Source organism: Perissodus microlepis, chromosome 7 (genome assembly GCF_051167445.1).
Source record: "Perissodus microlepis isolate ML-2025 ecotype Zambia chromosome 7, ASM5116744v1, whole genome shotgun sequence".
In the NCBI taxonomy this organism is placed as follows: Eukaryota; Metazoa; Chordata; class Actinopteri; order Cichliformes; family Cichlidae; genus Perissodus; species Perissodus microlepis.
Window position 1 is genome coordinate 28,712,578 of NC_140467.1, and position 9,513 is coordinate 28,722,090.

At 39.0% G+C, this 9,513-nt stretch overlaps 1 protein-coding gene across 2 annotated transcripts; it reads left to right on the top strand.

The window, feature by feature from the left end:
• The first annotated feature begins 3,225 nt into the window (after window positions 1-3,225).
• On the top strand, window positions 3,226-9,513 carry LOC146383307 (uncharacterized). 2 transcript variants are annotated; one of them, XM_084936795.1, is made up of 3 exons: window positions 3,226-4,242; window positions 5,356-5,405; window positions 7,626-9,513. In XM_084936795.1, exons 2-3 carry the CDS (start codon window positions 5,398-5,400, stop codon window positions 9,244-9,246), a joined length of 1,629 nt encoding a protein of 542 aa, XP_084792921.1. In that variant the 5' UTR covers window positions 3,226-4,242; window positions 5,356-5,397; the 3' UTR covers window positions 9,247-9,513. The 2 variants fall into 2 exon arrangements, with proteins under 2 accessions (XP_084792921.1, XP_084792922.1); XM_084936796.1 differs by lacking the exon at window positions 3,226-4,242 and having other exon boundaries at window positions 5,010-5,405.

Below are 9,513 nucleotides of genomic sequence, written 5' to 3' on the forward strand. Positions count from 1 at the left end.
TTACCCTGAAAAACAGGACACAAGTGAAAGGACAAAGAACAGTGAATGGCAATTGATGGACTTGCTCAGATGATCACAGTACTGGCATCTTTATTCCACAAAATTAGAGGAATCATATACAGCAGTACTTACGTTGATGAACTTAAAAAGTTGAATGGTCTAGAGAACCTCTTAAACAAACAAACAATGTATGATTAGACCCTGACAAACAGGACAGAATGGAACAAAGATTAGATGAATATTAAAATCTATAAAGGACAGATTGTGATTGAATTGTATCGCCAAAGACTATTCACTCATCAATAAAAGGTCACCTACAACACTTCCACAGCAGCAACACTGAACAGATCTTAAGACATGGAAACCTTTAAGAAGTGAAAGGACAGACAGTGAAGGTTGAGAAAGAATTGCACTTAATAGATTTTTTTCAGACGATGACAGTACTGGTATGCTTACTCTAGAAAAATGGTTGAATCATATTCCATATAGTACTTACTTAAAATGAACACACTTCAGTCCTCCTTAAATGACTGACAGCATCTGAAATGAAACAATGACAGATTAAGACTGTAAGAATATATGTTTATAAATGCCTAATACTCCAATCTCATATTTATTCTATCTATTAAGATGGACAAATTCTAAGCATTTACCGAGCACTTGACTTGTTTGAAGTGAAGGTAGATAATAAACGTATTCATTTGACTGTACTTTAGGCAATAACAATAAAGCTGAATTTAATATTAACAATAGATAATTAGGAATGTTTTGCTCATTTTTATTTCACCTCACCAGGTTACAAAAGGAGCTTTCTCAGCAGGTCACTCTTCTCAGCTACCCTGTCAATGACCATGTCAGAGTCCAATGACATGAGAATGTCCTTTTCAGTGGCCATCAGCATAAACATCTCCAGCTTGTTTGCAGACAGGCTTTCACAGGCAACCTAAGTGAGGGAGAGGGTCAGCAGGTACTTGTATGCCAGCCCAAGGAGACGATAGGCATCAGACAGCATGTTGAATGGCCTGAGTATTTGATAGCAGCACAGTGGGCAATTTTTGCAAGAACCACAGCTTTTGGTCACAGTTTCACTTTCTTCGTCCCATTCTTCAGATCTGTCCTTTGCTGTTCTGGTCCTGTAGTCATCTACATGTGATGTCTTAAGCCTTTCCCACTGTTCAGCAAAACGTTTCAGTTCTGACTGACAGCAAAGGACAGATCTGAAGAATGGGATGAAGAAAGTGAAACTGTGACCAAAAGCTGTGGTTCTTGCAAAAATTGCCCACTGTGCTGCTATCAAATACTCAGGCCGTTCAACATGCTGTCTAATGCCTATCGTCTCCTTGGGCTGGCATACAAGTACCTGCTGACCCTCTCCCTCACAAAATATAAAAACACAATTTTCCACTGTGTGACATAAGCTCTTACTGGTGTCCTCAGTGTTATTACGTGTGTGTTACATCTGCATGTTGAGGTTTAGGAAAGGGTGTGGAGAGCAAACACAGTTACAAAGAAACAAATATTATTTGATATTTTTGACCCCTTTAACCGCCATCTTCACCTGAAACGGTATCTATGTGATATAAAGTGATACCAAGAAGGCAGAGATGAATGAGATGAATGAGATCTCCATTTTCACATGCCTGCAGCTGTCATGTTGAAAGTGAAACAGAAATAGGAGAGGCAGAGGAGGGACCATAACACTACTGAACAATATGATTTCCTTGAAATGGCAGAGTTAACAGAAACTCTGACTTCCTGCCTCCACTCCAAACAGGTTTGCTCCATTTAGCTAACATGTCCTTTGCATTAGCATTTTTATAGGTGATGTTTGTTCAGAATTTCAAGGTGGATGGCATTTCAGCAGTAAAAACTCCACATGTCACAAGTTATTAATAAACACACTCCTCCCATGTAGCCATACTGGAGGTTGAGGTCTGGCCTGCTTGATGTATGGAAAGAGTCTGTGGCTGAACACTGCATTCTGAGACTGTGTCTGAGAGCCAGGTCTTGGTGAAAATTAGGGTTCAGCACTCTCTTATTTCGCACTGTGTTGTAATCCTGACTCTAAGCTCATCCAGTTTGTTTTCCAGAAACCATATGTTGGCTAGCAAGAGGCTGGGTAGTGATGGTCAGTTAGCACAACCTTTTTGCCTTCCTGGGGGGCAGAGGGCAGTTGTGGGAGTGAACCAAAAATTGTAGATCTGGTGGCATAAAGCCAGGAATTCAAAAGATTGTGTGAGTTGGTGGTGTCCAACAGTACCTGTCCGTTGTATCATTGCAACACATGGCATTTGCACACTGTAGAAAATGCAGTAAACAAAAGAAATAAAGAATAAAGCTGGTATTCAAGAGTGGCACAGAGAAACACTTCTGCCTCAGGGAGGTACCACAATAGCTATTAAGTCTAATAATTAATTAAATAATTAAATAATTAAATGCCATGTGGAGGCTATCAGTTTCAAACTAGCAATCATCCTGCTTTAACCAGGTTTTTGTAAGGCAGAGCAAATCAATCTGTTCATCACTAAATTAATTTACTAACAGGGACAGGAAAAAAATCTCTCTCTTCAATGTCTGAAGCATTTGTTCATTATTTTTGATTTGTTTTTGGTGGTCTGGTATGTTGCTCCTCACTGTCACCCAGGCAGTCTGGTTTCCCAGCTGTTCAGGACAATCAGCCAGAAGAGAGTTAGCCTTGGTCCAATGAATACAGGGGCCTGGGAAGCTGCAATATGACCTAGGATGCAATTGATAGTCATTGAGCCTCCCCTCAAAGATAAAAATGGGCTAAACATATTACAAATATCGTTATTACTAAAGAAAGCAGAGGAGTAATGAAAAATTTGACACACTGAGCAAAAAAGCGCAGGAGGAGCAGGTGGAAGACGATGTGAGTGAAGTTGCGCCCCCACCCCCCCCAAATTCTTCATACCCAACAAAAGTGGATTTGCTGGTTTGTGCTGCAAAAATTGTAATTTGTGCTGTTTCTGTTGTAAAGATATTAATGAACATGTAAAGGTCAAAAGGTCAAACAGGCCCCCCACATTGACCAAATTAAAAAAAATTGATGTCAAACATTTGCAAAAATTTTTCATTTCATTTTATCATTTTAAAAATATTAACAAAAGTTTCTAGAGGTCATCCAAGGTCAGCCCCCCCCCCCCCCCCCCCCCCCACACACACACATTAATGAAATCAAACAGAATTGGTGTCAATCAACTGTGCTACGTTTGTGCTGGTTTGTGCTGCTAACATTGTCGTTTGTGCTGCTTCTGTTTTAAAATCATTAATAAAACAACATTTCTGAAGAAATTCAAAGGAGCCTGCCAGTTGGTGCATATCAGTCGGACCCGAATTAAAGATTCTGTTGACCAGTTAGGTCCAACAGGCAACAAACGTAGCACAAATGTTTGACATCAATTGTTTTTTAAATTTGGGTAATGTGGGGGAGCTGGTTGACCTTTTGACCTTTACATTTTCATTAATATCTTTGAAACAGAAGCAGCACAAATGACAATTTTTGCAGCACAAACCAGCACAAACGTAGCACAAACATGTGACACCACTTCTCACTAACAAGTCACCAACCCAGAGACAACCAGCAGCCTTCACAGTGAAAAATCCCTCCAATGTCTATAATCTGATTTCCTGTTAAATCTAATAGAGGAAAGATATCAAGGGAACTAACTGATCAGGAGATAGACGAGGAGCAGTGGCAGCTCTCATCCACTGAAGATCTAAACCACAGCCCTGTGCAACCTAACTGGAAAACATAAAACACCATAATATTTTTTGCTATTCACACAGATGTTTAATACAGTGGCCTCAGCAATTCATCTAAGTGGCTGTTAGACTAAAATGGCTTTGTAAAAGTGTAATTGAATTCACTTATCATTTTAATCAGACCCTGTTGCTCTGACATAAGGCAAAGAAACTGAACATTTGACAACATTTACAATGAACATGCAAAAGAAAAATAACCGTCTGTCAGCAAAGTGCAACTGTTAGTTTAGTAAAACGACATTTTTAGGTGTGTGTTCACGTTTGGTGGGTGGGGGTTCCCCACTGTTCTTTCACTTCTAATACAATAACTGTGCAACTGTTAGTTAGGTGTAACAACATTTCTAGACTCACTTTCATTTTTAATAGGATGGCTCTGAGCATATAAAAAGGTTGAATTCTCAGTCCTCTACTCTTTCTGCTTCCTGAGACTCAGAGGGCCTCCTGACACTAACAGCACAGGTAAGATCTTTTCAAATGTTAGTCTCAGGAGATTAAATTAGTGATGAATTAAAGAGAGAGATTATTTAATTAAAAAAGACAAGAAAAGCCTAATTTCATTTATTCTCCTAATTTAATTCCAATCATCTGAATGAATGTGACAGCGCAGATTTACCAATAAGGCAGCAGGTACATCGTTCTGTTATGCAGATTCATGCCATTAAAATCTTGCGAATGTTTTAACCCAGCGGTCCCCAACCTTTTTTGCGCCACGGACCGGTTTATGCCCGACAATATTTTCACGGACCGGCCTTTAAGGTGTCGCGGATAAATACAACAAAATAAAACGAGTACCGGTACCGAAAAAAAGAAGATTTGTTCATAACACACGTGAAAAGACCCAGGAAAACAGAGTTAACGATAAAAACGATAACAAAATAACGCTGAAAACCGATAAAAACCCTGAAAACCATACATTTCACACCTGAGCCTCAACTCTCGCGGCCCGGTACCAAACGACTCACGGACCGGTACCGGTCCGAGGCCCGGGGGTTGGGGACCACTGTTTTAACCTATTTAAAAATCTGCATACTTCAGTTCATATATTCAAGATTCAAGATTCTTTATTCGTCACATGCACATTATACAAGTATAGAGAAGAAGAACATTATATATTATATACATTAGGTCAGCGGTCCCCAACCCCCGGGCCTCGGACCGGTACCGGTCCGTGAGTCGTTTGGTACCGGGCCGCGAGAGTTGAGGCTCAGGTGTGAAATGTGTGATTTTCAGGGTTTTTATCGGTTTTCAGCGTTATTTTGTTATCGTTTTTATCGTTAACTCGGTTTTCCTGGGTCTTTTCACGTGTGTTATGAATAAATCTTCTTTTTTTCGGTACCGGTACTAGTTTTATTTTGTTGTATTTATCCGCGACACCTTAAAGGCCGGTCCGTGAAAATATTGTCAGGCATAAACCGGTCCGTGGCGCAAAAAAAGGTTGGGGACCGCTGCATTAGGTGAATGTGCAGTAGTAGCATTGTATGCAACAAGCAGGTGAATTCTGTTCTTCTTTATGTTATTAACTGTTTTACACAGAAGCAGAAAAAATAGTATATATCTGTTTTTGTAAACTAGAGAGCCGACTGTGACCTGACTGTGTAGATCTCATTCATCAACATGGCAACGTAAGTATGACACCGAACAGTTAAGATAAAACTCCAGCTTCATGTTTATGATGGTGTCCTCTCTCTTATACACACACAGTTTCTATCCCTTCTTTATGCTCTAGTGAATTTTGAATTCCACTGATTTTCAGAGGTAGGTGGTATGCAGTGCTTTGCAAATTCATTAGACCAGCTGTCATAAAAACAAAAAGGCCGTTCAGCTTCATGAAATGTTCTAATGTGGACTCTGCTTTTTAGTGAGTTCTCAGCATTTTACTATTTTGAACAGGAATTTCAAACAAATTTATCATTTCAGAAATTAATCAAGTGCAACATTCAACCACTAAAATGAAGTTTTTCTGTTCAGGAAAGGAATTATTCTTATATAGCGCTTTTCTACCCTCTACTACTCAAAGCGCTCTATACATAATGCCATAGTCACCCATTCACACCAGGACTGTCCTCTATGCTTTTAAGTGCTTATTACAATTCACAAACAGATCAGATGGATGCATCGGAGAGCAACTTGGGGTTAATATCATGCCCAAGAATATTTGTCATACAGACTAGAGAAAGCCAGGGATCAAGCCACCAACCTTCCGATCACCTTCCTGCTCTACCTCCTGAGCTACAGCCACCCCTTTGAAATTTATTTGTCTTCAGGATCTGTTCTCCAGGGTTCTGCAACTAAATAACTGTAATCTGGCATTTTAATGAAAATATAATAACATGCTTTACTATTTTTTCTGCTTCTGTGTAAAACAGTTAATAACACAAATGCATTTTAGCATTAAAAATGTCATTTTGATAAAAGAGCTCGTACATAATTAGCAATACTTTTAATTTAGAGCAGCTGTGGCATAAACCTTATGCTGTTTGGTGGTCTAATAAATCTGTTAAGCAGTATATTTATCTCTAATGTCAGAGTAACAGAGATCTCTGCAGCTCTGGTGGAGTGCAGGATTCATTCAGAAGAGTTTCAGAGCTCGCATAGTACCAGCTATAATATAGATATTATTTCTTGCACCCATTCACCGTCACAATGTTTTCAGAGAGAAGTAAAAACTGTGTTACACTGTTTTTAATTAGGACCATAATCACTCCTTTGCAGTGGCTCTGGCAGGTTAAATACACTGACTAAAGAAAACATCAGCAAACAGAAAACACTCCCCTCAGTCTGAGGCTCAGGCTGCTGGCCGACTTTATTATCCACTTCTTTCCACTCCTGCATTTTATTAACTTTGGTCCATCCCTGAGTCATATTTCTGACAGTTAACAGACTGAGGTTCTTTAAGGTTTGTTTCTTCTTGTGATATTCATGCGTAGATTTCACCACAAACAAACAAAAAACTGTGATTAAGGATAAATAAATAAACAATATTTAATGATATGCTTGATATGCTTTATATGTATTTCCTTACTTTTAAATTATTATTTATTTATGTAGTAAACAACATATTCTTTATTCCACGTCACATTTAATAGTATAAATCTTTATTACTATTTATTCTCCTGTTTTAAAAACCTTTTTGTCTAAGTTCATGCTGTAACTTTAATTTCAAACAAACTCTGAACACATTTTGTAAAGAGATTATTTTGTCCATTGAACATGATCTTAGTACATTAATGTAAATCAATGAAATCATAAAAGCCTCGTTTTAGTTCTGACTGTTTCTTATACTGGATACAAGCAGGAGTAGGTGAGATAAGTCCTGATGTAAAATCAGCTGAGCAGTCGGGTCTACGTACGGAACAACTTGATCATTGTGTTTTCAGAAGAACCCTGACAGAGACACTCATCAGGAGTTGTTAGATTCTAGTTACAAACAAAGAGTATTACCCTTGGAGGTGATTCAGAAACTAATTTAACTCTAACTGCCTACATCCAGATGCTGATTACACTAACCTTTGATGATGCAACACACTCGCAGCCTTGTAGTTAAGTACAATCAACAGCCACACCTGTTCATGGCAGCTCTCCTCTTATAGATCCTCGTTCTTGGTAAAATTGTTAGTTTGTACTTTAGAAGCCAGGAAAAAAATACTCCAGGTATCTGTTAATTTTAGGGATTAGAACAATGTCTATGAACCATTAAAAGATAAAATACTAAGTTTTAAACTTTAGTGGTAAACAAAGACTCAAAATGGAATCTCCATAATCTTGGACAGATAGAAATGTTACTGATATTATCTATTAAAAGTGTAAATGTGAAATAAGTAATGTTTTACTTTTGCTTTTAGGATCAGTAACATCTCCCCGAAATACAAAGACATCATCTCCAAAAGTGTTCAGATCCGTTCAGGACCTCCTGCTGTCTACCAGCTGAGACCAAAGGAAACTAAGATCGGTTCTCTGACTAGAAAGACTGTTGGTGAAAAAAACATGAACAAGGCAAATAAAACCATCTTACTTGTGGGTGAAACAGGAGCAGGAAAATCTACTCTGATCAACTCTATGGTCAACTACACCATGGGAGTGAAGTGTGACGATAAAGTCTGGTTTCAGATCGTAGAGGATGAGAAGAGAAGTCAGGCAGAAAGTCAGACTTCAGATGTGATCGTGTACGAGATCTTTGGTTTTGAAGATGAAACTCTGCCCTACTCTCTGACCATCATTGATACTCCTGGATATGGAGACACCAGAGGGACTAAAAAAGATGACATCGTCATTACAAGGTTATTTGAATTATTTCGAGCAGAGGATGGAGTTCATGAAGTTCATGCAGTGGGTCTGGTGATGAAGGCAGCTTTGAATCGAGTGAGTGACCGACAGAAGTACATCTTTGATTCAGTGATGTCTCTGTTTGGAAAAGATGTGGAGAAAAACATCGTAGCTCTGATCACACACTCAGATGGAATGCCAGCTAAAAATGTTCTTGAGGCTCTTCAAGCAGCAAACATTAAATGTGCCATAAATGAGAAGAACCAGCCTGCTCACTTGCTGTTTAATAACTGCTTGAACACAGCAATAACAGAGGATAATGAGTTTGGTTTGGACACAGCATGGAGGGTGACAGAGAGGGGAATGAATCAATTCAAAGTCTTCCTGGAAAAAACTCCTCCTCAGAAACTGAAGACAACGGTCGAAGTGTTGAATTCACAAATCAGACTGAAAGCATGCATCCAAAACCTGCAGGAGAGAATCAAGTTCACGGAGGAAAAACAGAAAGAAATCACAGAGACAAAAGAAGCTCTGAAACTACATAGAAAGGAGATGGAGAATAATGAAAAGTTTACTGTAGAAGTTCCAGAGTACTACAAAGACAAAAAATCCATTGATGGTGGGTGGTGGGGCTTAGGTTTTTATGAAGGAGCTGTGTGCTGTATAGTCTGTGAGGAGAACTGTCACCATCCTGGATGCACAGTGGCCTGGTCTGCTGGAAGCTGTGAGGTCATGAAAAATGACCGCTGCACTGCATGTACCAGGAAGTGTCCTGTATCAGCTCATGTGAAAGAAAAGTGGATCTATGAGACCAAGAAAAGGTACGTTAAGAAGACCAATGAAGACATGAAAAACAAATATGAAATGAATAAAACTAAAGGTCAGAACAAGCAAAGTCTTTTTGAAAATCTTGAAGAGGAAATGAACAAACTAACAGCAGAGAAGTCACAGTTACTGGATGAGTCCTACCAGCATCTTGTCAGACTGGAGCAGATCGCTCTGAAAACTGATTCAGCGTCCACTCTTGATAACTTGGACTTCCTGATTGAGAAGATTAAGGAGGAGGAGGGTGAAGGAGACTCAGAGAAAGTCATTAAACTGGAGGAGATGAAAAAGAGAGTGGCTGAAGCAAACAAATCAGGGCCAAACATTTTTGACAAACTAACAGCATATGGGAAAAAGAGAAAAGTCCAGTCCTGAAATCTGATCTTCTTTCACCTGATTGATACCTTGGATTCTTCATGTGTGTTCATGCTCTGAATGACTGCTTGAAATATTTCTGATGACTCAGACCGAGTGGAAACATTTGGATTCTTTCACGTTGGACTTGATTTGTTCAATTTCTCTATATTCTGTTCTGACTCCTCAATAAAAAAAACCCCCAACAAACCCTAAATTTAACGCTTTACAGTCTTTTATGTCCATCTCTGAAAGCCAAAAGCTAAGTATGTAGCTCAGCTTCGCAGA